Here is a 17,688-nt window from a genome sequence, read left to right as displayed (position 1 = left end):
CATTTAAATTTAAATTGACTGATATGGAGCATGTACAATATTTAACAATGCTCAACTTTTGCCGTGGAAAAGCAGCAGGAAAACAGGAAAAGGCAGCACATTTTTACTCTGTGTCCACATTTTGCCTGGGCCAGACCGGCTAGACAGAAGTTTGTTTCATACATACATGATTTAACAATCTGTTAAATTATGAATGCACGACATGAGAAATGACAGGGTGATGATGGGAGCCCTGCTGATAGGTTTGGCTTGGACAGGCAAACAGGGAATTAGAGGCAAAAAAAAAAACATTAACTGGAGAAGTCGTCAGAGTTTGGTAACAGGAGCAGGACCAAGTGAAGCTGGTCTGACAACACAAATCACTGTTTATTTGAATTTTTTTTTTTTTTTTTTTTTTTGCTGCTGATGTACTCCATTTCTGCTCTGGTGTACAGCAATTTAAAGCCAGGAGACACAGCTGAAGGCTAAAAACCTAGATGAACGCTTGGAAAAAAAAAAAAAAAAAGACGCTGACTGATGTGATGTGCATTTAAAGGACTCACTAATATGCATGTCATAATATGAGCCACATAATCTGCTGCAATGCTTGAATTTATTGAGTCTCATCATTTTACAGAATTACTGAATCGCTTCTAAGATCTACAAAATATGAAATGGACAATTCAAAAATGTACACATGGTTAAACAATGGTTGCATCTACAAACTTAAAATGAAAACGTGCACTCTGTTGCTCAGGAAGCCAACAAGTAGTTATTTACATTCTCAAAAATATTTGTAGTGATATTTTTTTTTTCCCAAACTGTAACATCAGTCATAATCTTTGGAATCAGATTATTGCTAAACCCATTACACATAACACATTTATAATATATATATATGAAAAAAAAAATCCTCCAAAAATAATAAAACAAAGACAAAATTTGACAATTTTATTTTATTGATACAGCAGGCCAAGTAAGACTGGTTAACCTTTTTCACAAAGTGAGTGGAATGCTCTAGGAAACATGGTGAAATGTGTCTGAAGCTTTGGTACATTAAGGCCCACTGATTCTCCTCAAGGTCACACAAACCTTCCTAAACCAGCCGACTGGAGTTCCCAGCGACTCCTCTCTAAAAACTGTGAAGGAAAACGTGTGAAACCCAAGTTACCTGTTACTGTTATAGGGATTATTCATAGCTGTGGAATTACTGCTGTGCATGTCACCAAGGACCACAATGGAAGTAAGTCTTTCACTTGTGAGTTAAAACTGATAACTGAGATCGATTTAAATCGATCGATTAAAATCGTCTAAAAAAGTTTATAACCTCAATCATCTATGATGAAGGCGTACAAACGTCCCCTCTCAGTATGAAGGCTGCAAATGATCACTTCCTACATTATGACACGCCCCCTTTATCAAAAGCTTCTACATCTGTTCATCATTGGCTCTTCAAAAAAAATTAAGTTCTTAAAAAAAGAGCTATATGGTGAGATGATACCAGCTTATGTTATTTAGGTTCAAATGAATTAAAATGAAGAAGAAAGGTCGTGCTTTACTGTGGAATCAAAGAGTGATCGGTCCGTTTGCACCAGCTAATAAAACTTAACGCCCCAATAAATACAGGAAACTTATGGAAGGCAGCATAAATTACATCTATGAAGAGTTATTGTAAATGTGGAGCAAAAGCAGCAACTAAACGTTTTCACAAATGGCTTTGCTGGTGATGTGTTTTCTGTAGGACACAGTTATGTTAAACTCATCAGCTTGTCCTATAACAACATGGAATTCTTATTGGAGCTGCTGTCATCTCTGCAGAAACCAAAAAAAAAAAAAAAAAGGAAAAAAAAGAAAAGGAGGACATCAGTTCCGGAAATTACAACAGATCAAAACAGCTTGATGATGCTCTCCCGGGATTTGCCGACTCCAACCCATTTCACTGGAAAGAGAAAATGACAAAAACACGATGAGGTTTGCTCAGATTACACTACATTTTGACTGCCTTCTCTCCAGTATTGAAGCATGTTGGTACTGACCTGGCACCTGCAGGAAGTCCTCAATGAAGCGAATGTAACTCTGTGCCTGGGGGGGAAGCTCCTCGAAGCTGCGCACTCCCTCTGTGCTGCAGCACCAGCCGGGCAGCGTCTCGTACTCCACCGACACCCGCGACAACACATCCATGTTCGCTACGACACAAGCAGATCAATGAGAATCAAGGAAAGGATGAAATATTTATTTGTGCTCCCCAGCTGCTAATTACAGTCTTCAGCCTTTGAAAAACAGCCTGGAGAATCAAAACTGTCCTCGTCTGGCTTTGAAGGACCTGTTTGCTAACAAAACATCCCCCTCCCTGTGATTTAATCAGATGTGATGCACCTTTATCGAGCTATTTCAAGAAATACACAGGGCACAAATACTAAACAGATGGTACAAATCAGGGTAAATGTGCTAAAAGAATGAATCTCCACTGTGTCATTATGCAAAAATGAAAACTAGTGATTTTGTTCATGTGTTGAGTCGCTTGACAATTCAGTTTTCTCCATTTGGCACTAAAAGCGCAGCAATAAAGAGGATAATTGGATCATCAAACCTGCTGCAGAATAGGTTTTTTTTTTTTTTTTGTTAAGAGAGATGCTGCATTTCCTCCTATTATAAGCTGACCCAAGTAAAACAGAACCTCTCATAGCATTAATGCCGCCTTAATTCAACTGCATCCTGCCAAAATCTGAACATTAGCTCTGAAAATAAGACGATGCCTTTTCTTTTCCATCCACAAGAAACTTTGTTTCCAGTAAATGGCATTTTGTGTCATTCAAATTCTGATGGATGGTTGGCCAGTCATGAAAGGATCTGCCATCATTTTCTCAGGCGTTCACAAGTGGAGTCGCCTCGCCTCAGGAAACACTATCGTCAAACTCTGCATCCTGTTTTAAGCCACAGCTGAGAGCTCATTCTGTAGGCCTGCTCTCAGTCATTTTTCGGTCAAATTTCAAAATACAAATTCAATTTAGTTATCTAGTTATCAGCTCACTAGATATCTTTAAAAGAAGACTAAAAACCTACCTTTTCACTCCAGCCTTTAACTAGCTCCTATTTTATTCCACTGTGTTGTTTTATTGTTTTATTTGCATCTTTTGTTTTATTTCAAAGTTCTCATCTTTAGCCTTTTCCTTTTTAATTCCACCCTGTGCTCTGTTTTATTCTTATTTTAATGTTTTATTTAATGTGTTTTCAAATGTTCTTCTTTTTATTGTGAAGCACTTTGAGCTGCAATTCTTGTATGAAAGGTGCTATACAAATAAAGTTTTATTATTATTATTATTATCTAGTACCAACAAGTCTCTGATCAACAGAAAACCAAGATGGCGCCGCTCTAGTGGCAGCTTGTTGCAGCAGCTCCCGTTCCCGTGAACGTTTTTTTCCTTTTTTTTCTAGTTTAATCTTAACTTTTATTTCTATTTAATTATTTATTGGTTTATTTAACTGATCAGTGCACTATGGAGACCAAAGTCGCCGTGTTTGTTCTGGTCTTTCTTCTGTTTTTTTCACTTTTTTCGTCCGTGTCTGGAGAGCGCGTACGGGACCCTATTGTTTACAGTAGGGATCAGCTGTTGGCCCTCCGTGGCACCGCGGTGCTGCCCCACGAGAGGCCCGACGTTCCCCGGGAGTTGAAGAGGAGGAGACGGGGGAGCCGTGCCGGAGCTGCTCGCCGCGCTAGAAGGAGGAGATACAGACCCGTCCTCCCGTCCATCATCATGGGGAATGTAAGATCTCTTCCCAATAAGATGGACGAGCTAGCGGCGCTAACTCGGCACCAGAGGGACTACCGGGAGTGCAGCATCATGATGTTTACGGAAACATGGCTGACTGAGCTGACCCCAGACATGGCCGCGGACCTGGACGGATTCAAACTGGTGCGGGCGGACAGGACGAGGGAGAGCGGTAAGAGGAAAGGAGGAGGGCTGGCAGTGTTTGTGAACGATAGATGGTGTAACTCTGGGCACATCACTATTAAAGAACAGCTCTGCTGCAGGGACATTGAACTGTTAGCGGTTGGTATGAGGCCATATTACCTGCCGCGGGAATTCTCGCATGTTATCGCGATAGCTGCGTATATCCCCCCCTCCGCTAACGCTGATGCAGCCTGTGATGTTCTCCACTCTGTCACAAGCAGGCTGCAGACAGAGCACCCACAGGCCCTCCTTCTTATCTCTGGGGACTTTAATCATGCCTCTCCATCCTCCACTCTGCCCACTTTCACCCAGTATGTTACATGTTGCACTAGGGACAGTAAGATACTGGATTTGTGTTATGCCAACACCAAGGAGGCATACACCTCATCACCCCTCCCCCCCCTGGGAAGATCTGACCACAACCTGGTTCATCTCCTGCCTGTGTACAAACCTCTTGTGCACAGGCAACCAGCTGTGTCCCGCACAGTGAAGAGATGGTCCGACGAGGCTGAGGAGGCTCTGAAGGACTGTTTCGACACAACTGTGTGGGAGGAATTTTGTGATTCCCATGGAGAGGACATTGACAGTCTCACTCAATGCATAACGGACTATATTAACTTTTGTGTGGAAAACACTGTACCCACCAGGACTGTACGGTGTTTTTCCAACAGTAAACCGTGGATTAACCCTGACATAAAGGCTCTCCTGAAGGAGAAAAAGAGGGCCTTTAAGTCTGGAAATAAGGACGAGCTGAAGGCTGTGCAGAGGGAGTTGAGAAGGAAGATCAGAGAGGGGAAGAACAACTACAGGAGGAAGATGGAGGATCAGCTGCAGCAGAGAGATGTCTGTGGAGTCTGGAAAGGCCTGAAAACCATCTCTGGCCACAAGAAACCTGACTCCCAAGCTACGGGGGACCAAAAGTGGGCTGATGATCTGAACTTATTCTTCAATAGATTTGATCAGTCATCTGCCCCTCCCTCAGCCCAGTCCTCCATGCTGCAGCCCCCCCTCTCTGCACCCAGTGTTAACTGCCCAAATTCCTCCCCCTCCCCCACCCCCTCTACAACACTCAGCTCACAGCCACCCCCCACTTCTCACCTCATCAACCCAACTCCCCCACTCACACCCTCCAGCACACAGCCCCCCTGCTCCAACCTGTCTCTCACAACGACCCAGGTGAGAAACCAGCTCCGGAGGATCAAGGCAAGAAAGGCTGCAGGTCCAGACGGCATCAGCTCCAGACTCCTCAAGTCCTGCGCAGATCAGCTGTGCGGGATTGTTGAGCACATGTTCAACCTGAGCCTGAAGCTGAGGAGAGTGCCACAGCTGTGGAAAACATCCTGCGTGGTACCTGTGCCCAAGACCCCGCACCCCAAGGATCTCAACAGCTACAGGCCAGTGGCGCTGACATCCCACCTGATGAAGACCCTGGAGCGGCTGGTCCTTGTTCATCTCCGCCCCCTGGTGGGACCATCACTGGATCCACTTCAGTTTGCCTACCAGCCTGGCATTGGGGTGGATGACGCTGTGATCTTCCTCCAACACCGAGCTCTCTCTCACCTGGAGAAACCTGGGAGCACTGTGAGAATCATGTTTTTTGACTTCTCCAGTGCTTTTAATACCATACAGCCTGTACTTCTGAGAGACAAGCTGGAGCACACTGGGGTGGACCACCACCTCACACACTGGATTCTGGACTATCTCACCAACCGTCCACAGTATGTGAGGACCCGGGACTGTGTGTCCGACACCGTAGTCTGCAGCACGGGGGCCCCGCAGGGAACGGTCCTGGCTCCGTTCCTCTTCACCCTCTATACTGCAGACTTCTCGTACAACACACCCACCTGTCACCTGCAGAAGTTCTCTGATGACTCTGCAATCGTCGGCCTCATCACAGAGGGGGACGACAGAGAGTACAGAGAACTGACGCAGGACTTTGTGGACTGGTGCCAGCGGAACTGCCTCCAGATCAACGCGGGGAAAACCAAAGAACTGGTGGTGGATTTCCGCAGACGTGCACTCTGCCCCTCGACACCGGTGAACATCAAGGGAACAGATATTGAGATGGTGACATCTTATAAATACCTGGGTGTTCACCTGAACAATAAACTGGACTGGAGCCACAACACAACTGCACTTTATAAGAAAGGCCAGAGCAGACTCTATCTGCTCAGGAGACTGAGGTCTTTTGGAGTGCAGGGGGCACTCCTGAAGACCTTTTATGACACCGTGGTGGCATCAGCCATCTTTTATGGAGTGGTCTGCTGGGGGAGCAGCATCTCAACGGCTGACAGAAAGAGACTTGACAAACTGATCAGGAAGGCCAGCTCTGTCCTGGGATGCCCCCTCGACTCAGTGGAGGTGGTAGGTGAGAGGAGGATGATGGCTAAGCTGTCATCTATGATTGCGAACGACTCCCACCCCCTGCAGGACACTATAACTACACTGGAGAGCTCCTTCAGCGACAGACTGCTTCACCCAAAGTGTGTGAAGGAACGCTATCGCAGGTCCTTCCTTCCTGCAGCCGTCAGACTCTACAACAAGCAGTGCTCCCAGTAGACCACACACTCTCCAGGACTGCACTGACTGCACTAGAATGCACATTCTCAGCACCTTAACTACCCCCCCCCACCCACGTACACACATACACACACACACACACTGCACTACTGCACACATAAAGACGGGAGGGAAGGGGAGATCCCATAAGGCAGGATCAAGTGTGACAGTTCCTGAGACCCAGTCCGGGAGTCAGGTTCTGCCACTTGGTCTCATGGGTTCACACTAACCCTGAACCTCCGGAGTGTGTTGTTCCCCAGGTTTTGGGTTTTTTTCTTCTGTGGTTCAAATTGTTCACAGAGTATTTTTCTCATTCCTTGTTTACAGTGTTTATATTGCTCATTCCTTGTTTACAGTGTTTATATTGCTTGTTTACAGTGTTTATATTGCTCTTTGGTAGTGTTATCTGTATATACTGTTTATTGTGTAAATTGTGCTTTGTATCTTGCTATCCACTTTGCTGCTGTGATGCGGGAAATTTCCCCACTGTGGGACTAATAAAGGAATATCTTATCTTATCTTATCTTATCTTAACAGAATGAGTGAGACCACATGGAACAAGCTCTACAATCAAACAGATTTGGAGTTACCACGAAGACAATTAAATCATGTTTTGCTTTCATTCTGACTTCATGTTAAAGCAGATCTCCAAAATAGTGTGTCCAAGAGGGGATCACCTACCAGGGAAACTGGGTAGAGGCTCGCCATCAACCTTATAGGCCACGCCCACTTTGATCTCGGGCAGCGTGTCCAGGATGTCCAGCTTCGTCAGGGCAATTCTGCAAAACGACGTCACTCCGGTCAAATTCAAGTGCAACGGGAACACGTGACGGATCTTATTTCTAATCTGCATGAGCAAAAACTCCAGCCAAGTGTCATTACATCAGTAGCTGAGGTTAATATTCAGAAATGGTGTGATGGTTTCCTTACGCGGAGAAGCCATTGACCATGTGGGCGTATCTGACCAAAATCAGGTCCAGCCAACCACAGCGCCTCTTTCGGCCGGTGGTGACGCCGAACTCCCGGCCCCTGGACTGTAACAGAGCGCCGAGCTCCTGAAACACAGCACACGGGCAGCAGACATGTTCAGTCACGAATCCAAAGTAGCAGTTCTCAAGAGTAATATTCAACAATATGTAAAACGTATGTTAAAACACACTGATTTGCCTACATCTTCAGTGTGTTCCCTAGAAATTCTTTAAATGCACATTTATTTGGTTTGCCCTCGGCATAGGCTGCAGATGGGATTGGCCCAAGCTGCTGGTAGTTAAACACCAATCATGGAAAAAACACTTGGGAAGTACAGCAGGTAGAGAGGGGTATCATCTAAAATTTAAGCACCATTTGGCTTTTTTTACTGATTAGGCTGGCAATCACCTCACATTCCCATTGAAATCACTGCAATATGATGATAATCTCTCAAGAAGCTTCTGTGGATCGTGTTTGCTGAATTTGATGCTTTTAACACAAGACACATGATCCCTCTAGTTTAAGGCATTAAGAAGTTAAAACAATTTTAAGAACTTGCTTCATGAACATGAAAATTAATGCAGTAGGGCTCTCCACAATCTAATTAGATAGAACTAGATGTGTGAAACCAGCCAACTGTAAACATGCAGAGCACTTATCAGAGGATGTGTCCCTTTACATACATTATTCTGCTCTGTGGGGAAAGCGCCGACACCCACACGGGTGGTGTACGCTTTGACGACGCCGTACACTCGGCCGACATATGAAGGGGGCACACCCAGACCAGTGCACACTCCTCCCACGGTGCAGTTAGACGACGTGACAAACGGATAGGTCCCTGAATTAAGAAACACATGTTTACACATGAGTCGACAAACATGGTAATTGATTCCACAAGTAGCCCATCACGCCAACAAATCCACCGTTGCTCACCGAAGTCAATGTCCAGGAGGGCGGCGTTGGCTCCCTCGACCAGAATCTTCTTGCTGGGGCCGGTGAGAGCTTTGTGCATGAAGTACACACCGTCGGTCACAAGAGGACGCAACCTTTCTGCATATTCCTGGGAAAACAGAGACACAGCAACTTCTTTTAGGCAAATACAGAATATTGATTATCTATAGTCGCCCCTTTTGAATTCCACAATCCATATTCAGTATATTACAAAAGTAATGACTAAAAACAGTGGGAGTGCTGAATATCCGACAGCATAAAATACCAAAGTCATAGTGGCTCGAGCAACTTATCTTACAATTTATTTAGCATTAGCGGCTCCCACATAGAGTCCAGACTGCACATTATGGACAGACTCCAAAAAACATGAAGAGGGGACATGCTGAGCGGGCGTCACCTTCAGCTGGTTCAGCTCACTGTCGATGTCGATGTTGAGGTTGGGGTACATCGTCAGGAAATGCTCGGCCAACACGCGGAACCTCCAGAGAAGAAGAGGGAGGGTCAAGAGTTAGAGTCGGACAGTGGACGCAAGGCTCACAACGACACGTTTACGGTTTTTTGCTCCGTGTGTCAAATGTTACCCCGACCAGATAACAGCGGCCACAGCATCAGAGTATGATCAGGCATTCGAGTCTGGGACACAAAGGTTTTTATTTGATCTCTGTGACAATCTTAAGATAAGCTGTTGCTGGAGTATGTAGTTGACCCACGGCACACACTGTTTTACCTCAGCGGGTAAAAGACAACTGCTCACACACAGGCTACACTGCCTCAAAAACGTACATAAAATAATAAAAATAAAGTAACAGAAAATGTACTTTTGTTTTTTATATCGCATACAGCAATTTGACATAGGCTATGACAGTATACTGTTTATATCTGTGATGACCCCCCCAGTTGGGAGTGGCAGAGGTGGGCCAGGTGAATGAGCCACACCTGCACCTATTTCCACTAATTGCTGCTCATTGGTATAAAAGAGGGCTGACTGGAGTTCTCTCTCTCTCCCTGCAGACAAGATGGTGGTGGTTTGGTGGTGGGATATTTTTTGTTTGATGATTTGGGATTGATATCCTGATTAGTTTTGTTTACACTGTTAAATTATTTTTTTTCATTTAAACCTGTAAGAATCTGTGTGGTCTCCCCTATACAATACCACAAAACATACATCAGTCCAAGGGTGTGAAACTGAAATTCAATCAGCAAAAGCCCAAAACATGAATTTACAAACAGCTTGAACACTGACACACAGGTGCGGTCACAAGTCACAGACTGATCTGTCATGCAGTTCACAGGTGAGACTGACGTTTCCTGGGGTTCAAGGGTCGCACCAGTCCTGTCAGTAACATCCACCACCGACAGACTCGGCACAGAAAACTGCGTTAACCAGTCCATGGGCTCAAGATCAGTCAAGGGGGCCTGTCGTCTTTCTCCCACAGGCACAGGTGAGCCACAGTCATCCTCAGTGTCAAGGTCTTTCACTAGCCACAGAAAGACAGCGGGTTCCCATAGAGCACCCTCTCCTGGCCCGTGGCTGAATCGCAGATCCTGTAGGTGTGCATATGCGTGTTCATGTCCACCACAATGTAGATGGTTGATCCCCACCGGTCAGCAAGCCTCTTTTTTTTTTTTTTTTTACCTCTGTCTTTCTTGTTGGCCAAGAGCATTTCAATTGTGGATCCCTTCACTTTCCTGCTGTGCAGCTGAGCATGCCCACACTGGTCTTTTTCAGCACGGTCCAGGGCAATCACCATTGCTTCTTTCAAATCATCAGCAAGACACGCAACATACTTATTATAGCAACAACACCGGATCATGCAACCCAAGGTCCAAGTGAATTGTTCCACACTCCCGTTTCCCACTGGATGGTAGGGAGTCGCGTGTGACTTCCCGACACCTGAGACTCTGAGGAGCTCATTTATCAGCTGACTCAAAGTTGGCATCCTGGTCACTATGGATCCTTTCAGGAAATCCAGACACAGAAATACCAGTCCCTAGTAATCCTTTCCACCTGCTTGGCTGTCTGATCTCTACTTGGAAACGCCTGACCCATCCTTGTGAAATGATTTGTTATCACCAAGACGTCGACTGACTGAGCAACGTTACTCACTGGAGACGGCGTTTTGGTACACAGCTCTGGCATCAGCTACTATGCTCTGCTGACCTGGAACACACTTTGTATCAAAGTCATAACACGCTGCCAAGCATTGCTCACAATAGTCCAAGCTTTGGGTTTGTCAGGATGCCAGACCATAAATTTGAGGCCTTTCAGTGGCTGAACTTGTTGCAGACTGACCACTTCCGAGCCAAAAACTCTAACCAGTGAGCTGGGTGGTTCTTTTGGAAATGAGATAGCAATTTGCTGGTAAAAGCAAATAGGTCTGGCTCATGCTTTGCCCTCTTGAATTTGAGAGGGAATAGCACCTATGCCATCACCCGAGGAAGCATCAGTTCACAGAGGGAAGGGACGGGAAAGTTCAGAATGAGCCAGGACGACACTGGGAACCAGAGAAGCCTTCAGGTTCTCAAATGCCTGTTCCTGCTCCATCATCCAGCCAGACGAACACAACTTCCTACTTGACAGTTTATTTCCACGTAGTCTGCCTTTTCTTTTCTCATCCTTTACCACATCAAAGTGCGGCTTGGCCACGGTAGAGTATTTGGGGATGAAGTGTTGATTGTAATTTATCAAAAAAAAAAAAAAAAAAGATCTTATCCGCTTCCGGGAAGGCGTCACCTCATCAGGCTCCATGAGGTCAGTGCTTGTCATGTTTGTGATTTTCTAACCTTTACTGGGGTCTATTGAAACTCCGGACCTTCTCAGGAAGAAGCTCATTTTGGGGGCTAATTTCGAGTTATGAAGGTAACCCCTAAAAGCACGCAATGAAAATAAATTTTAAAATATTCCAACTCTATTACATCTACAAAAAATAAGTTGTTTGGAGTGTGAAATCTAGCCTATAATAACATGAAACAATAATATTTCCATGGGTCCAGAACAAAAAGAATGGACAAATACCTAATTTTGGATGAAGTTTTACTATATTATCAAGTTTGACACAGTCACCATGAGGCGACAGCAACAGAGAGGAAAAAGATGGCTGATGCCAAACGGAAATGCTGCAGCATCTGTTTGGCAGTTCTTTGGGTTCAAGTCGGATAAAATCAGAGAGCCAACTGATTTGGACCGAGTTGTACGCAAGCTTCGCATAAAAGATGTTTTAGTAAATTACAGAAATGCAATAAAACACAAGATTGTCTTCCACATCAGTCATATGAAAACACATGTGCAACAGGTGTTCAACACAGTGGGAAATGCCTCAATTTCTACACTGTCAGAGTTAAAAAGGCTCTATTTTGAGCTGAGACATGTAAGTGCCGTTGCCTGTAGGCCCATCAGACTTGGCTGAGGCATGAGAGCATCTGGCAGGAGCCCTGTTATATTTGGCCATGTTTAGACTTGCCGAACATATTTCGATTTTTCATTAGAGAAAACAAACACGGTCCTCACTTCTTTGTGATATCACATCTTGTTTTACCAAAGGTTGCAGACCAAGAATTTATTTCATCCAAAACTAACAGCAGGAGACGCAGGACAATTTGGCTTTGAAGAATCAGATGCTCTCATGAGGGCAGGGTGACAACCACAGCCGAATGATGCCACCTGCTGGCAGGACAAGATGCAGCATTTGGCATCAACATGATTAAAAAAAAAAAAAAAGTGGCAGTATGACCCACTTGAACCGATTCAAAATCATTTTCATAATGCTGTGGGCAAAATTACTTATTCTGGTAAAAACACGCCATCATTTGAAAAACTGGTATGACCAGACCATTAAGCTCTCAAGTTCAAGCTTATCTTGCCCACAAAAGCTAAAAATGAAAATTGACAGATCAAATGTTATTAAATTTGGTCTGCATACTCTTGAAAGACCAAGTGATGCTCACATCTGCATGTGGTGTATCAAATAATCTCTCTAAATTATTATTATATATCATTATCTATAAAAACTAAGGACTGATTATTCTGAGAAGCAAATGTGGAAAAACGTATTTTCCAACTTTCCATACAACATCAAACCTCTTCAAGTCTGAACATTTCAGACTTGGCACGGTGATGTAAAACGCTGAACTGAGGCTCAGGGAAAATCAACAGCCCATGACACACACTCTCACTCTCTCTCATCTGGGCCTCCAGACAAAACGATGGTAATATGAAGAGGATGTGAAAATGAAGATGAGAGAAACACTCACTTTTCCTCGAAAACCTTGAAATCAGAGACGAGGTCACAGACTCGCAGACCATTTCGAGCGGCTTTGGAGGAGTAGGCGGGACCGATCCCCTTCTTTGTCGTCCCCAAACTGGAGCACAAACACAAACACAAGAACTCTCATCAGCCCTGGAGCGCCGTGTCGCATTACACGCTGATTTAACTTCACTGGGGCACACTCACTTTTTCCCCTCCTGTTGCTGCCTCTGCTGCTCCTGGATCCCATCCACCGCTTGATGGAAGTTGAACACTAGAACAAGATTGAAGGGACCATCAAATAAAGTGCCATTTTCTTACTGGAAGACTTCACAAAACGCAGAAATGCCGACTTACCGATGTGAGCGCGATCGGAAATCTTTAACCTCTCCTCCCATCCTTGCAGGCCTACATGAAATACCACAAATCATATCTGACATTAGGACAAATCCTTAATCCACTTCATCTGGCAGGCCTTACCACATTCCACCATATTACACACTGTGGGTTTCTTATTTAGTGAACTTCAACCCCACCTTTGCCTTTCTGCAGGTTCTTTTCGGCCTCCTCAAAGAGACCAGGCAGGTGGATCACAACCCCGTTGCCTGTGATGTGAGATAAGATTAAAACTTTATTGACACCCACGGGAAAATTACACATCACACAAACAGAAAACAATTTAATAAAACGCTTATCGAAAGAGATTTCTTCTGAGCAGCAAAAGGAAAGCAGAACAGTTTATTCATGACAGAAACTATATAACGATTGTTCTCATAATCTGTACTGGACAAAAAGATACCAGGAGGAAATTATTAAAAGATTACGTCAGAAGGAGCTGCTATTAATACATACATAAGGATCTTCACATACTTTATGCTAAATGTGGATTTTAACATTAAATCTGTGATATGTTGAGGTACTCATTTATAGATCTGATGTAACATGTTGTCATGTAACATGTTGTCTGTGTAAATGTGCGTGTATTGCTTTGTGTATGTTTTGTGTGAACTACATGAAAACTACAAAAACAGCAACTGTTTCAACTTCAAAATCCCTAAAATATGCTCGCTTTTGTCCGTTTCACATTATCATAAATTGATTTGAGGCTGCTAGATAAACTAAGTCAGCAATTTTGAAACATCATTTTGGTCGATGGTAACCTGTGATGAGGATGTATTATTTTTAGCATATTATAGACAATATCATTCTTGGAAAACTAATCGATAGATGAATCAATAATGAAACGTATTGGAGAAATGCAACTGGTCAGGCGGTTTGAGGTCATTCCTGTATAAACTAGCTCAAAAACTGCATTGGCTGTATAGAAACCTTGAAAACTTCAGCGTAACCAAAATGTTTGTTTCAGTAAAGGGTGCAGACGCTGTTTTTGTTTTGTTTCTCAGTCCGGCCTTTCCTTCAGCATCGTCTCTATGAATAGTTTTTCTACGTGCTGGACTTCCTCAGGATGTTTGTTAAATCCGGTGCACAGGAGCTACACGGGGATTTGAACGTACCGATGAAGGAGAGAGCCTTCTTGTTGAGGACGCCGCTCGGCAGCAGGTGGAAGTCGTACTCCACCGAGTCCACAACCACCGTGTGACCTGCGTTGTTGCCTCCCTGGAATTAAAAACACATATTTATTTGCTAGAAGACAATTTTACACTGAAGGCAAGTAGACAAACAGTATGCACAAACACATTGTGGGCACATTAGGCTCTACATTATGAGTATACATCCACTTAATATATATGTACATATTCTGTTCTATAGATGTTTTACTGTTATATTTCATTATAAATAGAGTATATAGTTTGGTGTGTTTTTATTACTCTTATGAGGTATGCAAAGGTTTTTCTTTTTTCTTATATTCTTTGTATCAATCCACTTTATTTACTTTGATACTTGTGTTTCATTTTTCTAAAGTTATATTTCTGCTAGTGTTGAGAGGTATATTTTGTGCAGTCTATTGTTTCTGTGCATTGTCTGTGCACAATCTGCTGCTGTAACACAAGAATTTACCTATTTGGGATCAATAAAGTACATCTATCCATCTATCTATTTCCTCCAAACGTTGCTGGAAAGGCCACCCATCCCTCTCACACCACAAGCAGAAAACAAACCAAGATCCCCGCTCACACAATTCGCCTCTGCTCTGCAGGAATGTCACATTTGCAGCAGTTTGGCAGCTGAAGCCAATGCCAGTGAAATTCCACAGCAACAACATAAACCTCATTCAGCACACACTGCTTTGTTTAAGGACTTTGCACGAACGTACATGCTTAAGAACTCTGTTTTATAATTTCAACGCCGGCCTGAAGCCTCCGAGCAGCCCAACAAAACACGGAGTGTGTGACATGACCTGCAGCAGCAACGAGAAACACAACGGTCTGATTATGTTCTCTCATTTTGATTTACAGTCCTCCAAGCATTACTGCAACGTTACAGCTGCGTTTCAGTGTTTAAACATCCAGGCTGATGCCTAAAACCCCAGTATTGGTATCAGTTTCAGACTTTTGGCACTGACTTTGCACTTACGAGTTGATTCCTGCCACATCCCTACAGTTCATATCATTATCTATATATGAACTAGTGTGATATTAGTGTCTCAAAAGGCAACCACATGGATGATACCAAATTTAGGGTTAGGGTTAGGGTCTATTCTGATCAATAATATACTTAACTAACTGCCTTTTCTGCATCTAGTTGGTATTTTTATGCTGTTTTTTGAAGAATGCTCAATTTTCACTGTTGCCACACTTCACATTTCAAAATATGTGTGAACCCATAGTCATATCATATCACTATCAAGATATCAGGCATGAAATTTTGCCCGTAATGTGCAGCCCTGATCCCTCCTGCTGTGTGCGGTTCATTGTTGACATTGACAACCAGCTAAAAACATGAACTATGGAACGTATGTAACTTGGAAGTCACACCATCTATCCGCCTAATAGGTCCTACTTTTAAAAACTTTTAGCTGACAACTGTATGAATACAGAAATATGAACAAATGTCATCCTAAATGTTAGCTGCAGCACTAACAGTAGTAATTCTTTATGCCTTATGCCGTGTTTGGGTGAAATCTATCCTTTGTCATTTTAATAACTGTATTAATTTTGGTTGTCTAAAACCCACGGGCATGAAGTTTACCAAAGTTAGGTACTTTCAATATGTCCTATGATAAGTCTACAACATACTGTGTAGCCAATTAATACACGGTCGAGGTATCAACTCCCAAAACCAGGGCACTGAAACCCATTAAAACCACATATTTTGACCCCTGGCATTCTGCAACATCAAATATTGCATTATGCCAGCCTTTCAAGCCCAATGTTTTCCTTAAAAATTGTCATATTCAACATTTTTCAGCAGATGGGGCCATTTTTGACCCCCCACTACTCTGTGTGCAAATGCATGTCATGTTCCTGGTTTCCACTGGAGGCATTTTTCCTGAGCTGCAGACGACTGGAGGCAAGTGAACTGAACTTCATTTACTTGGGTGAGGACAGAATGATCCACAAAAGTAGTTTGCATGTGTGTGATAAGCAATCAGCATGTGTGTGCGTGTGTGTGGTGGGGTGGGGGTACATGTAGCCAAAATACATATGATTAAAGGAAAAAATTGCCCCAATTTGAACTGGTAAAAACACTAAAAACTGCTTATAGCAATTTCAGGAGGGATCCTCTGACGATTCCAGAGTAATCCTTTAAAAAACAGACTGCACAACAAAATAAAAAATACCTCGAAATCAATGTAAAAAAGAAATGGCTTTGCATTTCGTATAGGGAAAATACACACTATTTTTGAGTTTTTTTTTTCATTTAAAAACATAGTGGCATGGTGTACACAACTGGCATTTAAAGGGTTAAAGCTCTGAAAATAAACAAATACTCGATACTGATGTTGATTACAAAATTAACTCCGAGAAATTGGGAAAAAAATTAATAGAATATTTTATAGCAGTTTTAAGAGGAAATTTTGTCAACTCCAGAGTAGGGTTTTTTTTTAATGGCACGAGGGTTAACTTATAATAAAGTTGCATAACCAAAAAAAAAAAAAAAAAAGGAAAGGAAACACTTCAACGACATGTCAGTGGAGGTGGTGTGTGTGTGTGCGGCTGGGCAGCACCGGGCGGCGTGCTGCGGTGTGTGTGAGCAGAGAGGCCCGGCTGTGTGTGGGGGTCACCCCGGGTCGACTCCCGCACACCGCCCGCCGTCACCCCGCACAGGGCGGCCGGGAAGCCTGGCTAGCGCTAGCCGCTTCACATCCGGGAGGACAGACAAGGTTGTTGACGTCGCACGGGGTCACGACTGTTTACTCGACCGCGCGACTTGGACGACTTGTTTACAGGCTGACTTTAGAGACTAGACTGCGGTGAAACCCGGCGGAGGGTCGGCGTGTCGAGCGGGATCTTACCTGGCACCTGCACACGATATCCGCATCCATGGCGAGCAGGTCGACCACCTTGCCCTTGCCCTCATCGCCCCACTGCGCGCCCAGCACCACGGTCACTTTGTTCTGCGGCTCCTTCGCCACGCGGAGCGACTCCTGCGCGCTCTCCCGGGGCCTCTTCATCACCGGCTCCCCGTTCAGGGCCGCCGTCTCCCGGCCATTAGCCACCGTGCTGTCGGATGCCATGCTGCCGCTGCCGCCGCCGCTCACCGGAACATCGTTTTAGCGCGTTTCTCCGTCAGCAGGAAGTGCACCGCTCGCCTTCCGCCGCTAGACGGCACTAGTGCGACGTGTTAGTGTTTTTAGTAACCCTGCATGAACATGCTCACTGTTAAACAGCTAATATACACTACTCACAAAAAGTTATATTAGGGATGTTTGGCTTTCTATCATGAAAGTAGGGCATTTAAGTAGAAGCATACACTGGTGATTTCCTCATCTCAAACAATTTCTTGAAACAAAAGCCAACAACAGTGGTGGATATACCACAACGAAAAATGTCAGTGTCAATAACTTGTCATGTGCCCTTGAGCATCAATTACAGCTTGACAACGACGTCTCATGCTGTTCACAAGTCGAC

General features: G+C 44.1%; 1 protein-coding gene across 1 annotated transcript; it reads right to left on the bottom strand.

Moving 5' to 3' along the window:
* Positions 1-573: 573 nt before the first annotated feature.
* On the bottom strand, positions 574-17,358 carry adssl (adenylosuccinate synthase, like). The gene is made up of 13 exons (XM_030068929.1): positions 17,073-17,358; positions 14,170-14,272; positions 13,192-13,260; positions 13,013-13,063; positions 12,863-12,929; positions 12,663-12,770; positions 8,809-8,890; positions 8,394-8,520; positions 8,144-8,298; positions 7,422-7,546; positions 7,173-7,270; positions 2,016-2,165; positions 574-1,918 (listed from the first exon to the last, which is right to left on the bottom strand). The coding sequence occupies exons 1-13, from the start codon at positions 17,292-17,294 to the stop codon at positions 1,866-1,868; spliced, it is 1,410 nt and encodes a 469-aa protein (XP_029924789.1). The 5' UTR covers positions 17,295-17,358; the 3' UTR covers positions 574-1,865.
* Positions 17,359-17,688: the final 330 nt, after the last annotated feature.

Source organism: Myripristis murdjan, chromosome 14, assembly GCF_902150065.1.
Source record: "Myripristis murdjan chromosome 14, fMyrMur1.1, whole genome shotgun sequence".
NCBI lineage: Eukaryota > Metazoa > Chordata > Actinopteri > Holocentriformes > Holocentridae > Myripristis > Myripristis murdjan.
Note: the sequence above shows the minus strand (reverse complement) of the source record. Positions and strands in the feature narration are given on the sequence as shown.

Bases quoted from the DNA above. Each gene is read 5' to 3' on its own strand.
- adssl (XM_030068929.1), bottom strand. From the start codon at position 17,294: ATGGCATCCGACAGCACGGTGGCTAATGGCCGGGAGACGGCGGCCCTG. The intron at 13,064-13,191 runs GTGGGGTTGAAG...TATTTCATGTAG, and splicing joins GAACCTGCAGAAAGGCAAAG to GCCTGCAAGGATGGGAGGAG. The intron at 8,299-8,393 runs GTGAGCAACGGT...TTCTTAATTCAG, and splicing joins CCTCCTGGACATTGACTTCG to GGACCTATCCGTTTGTCACG.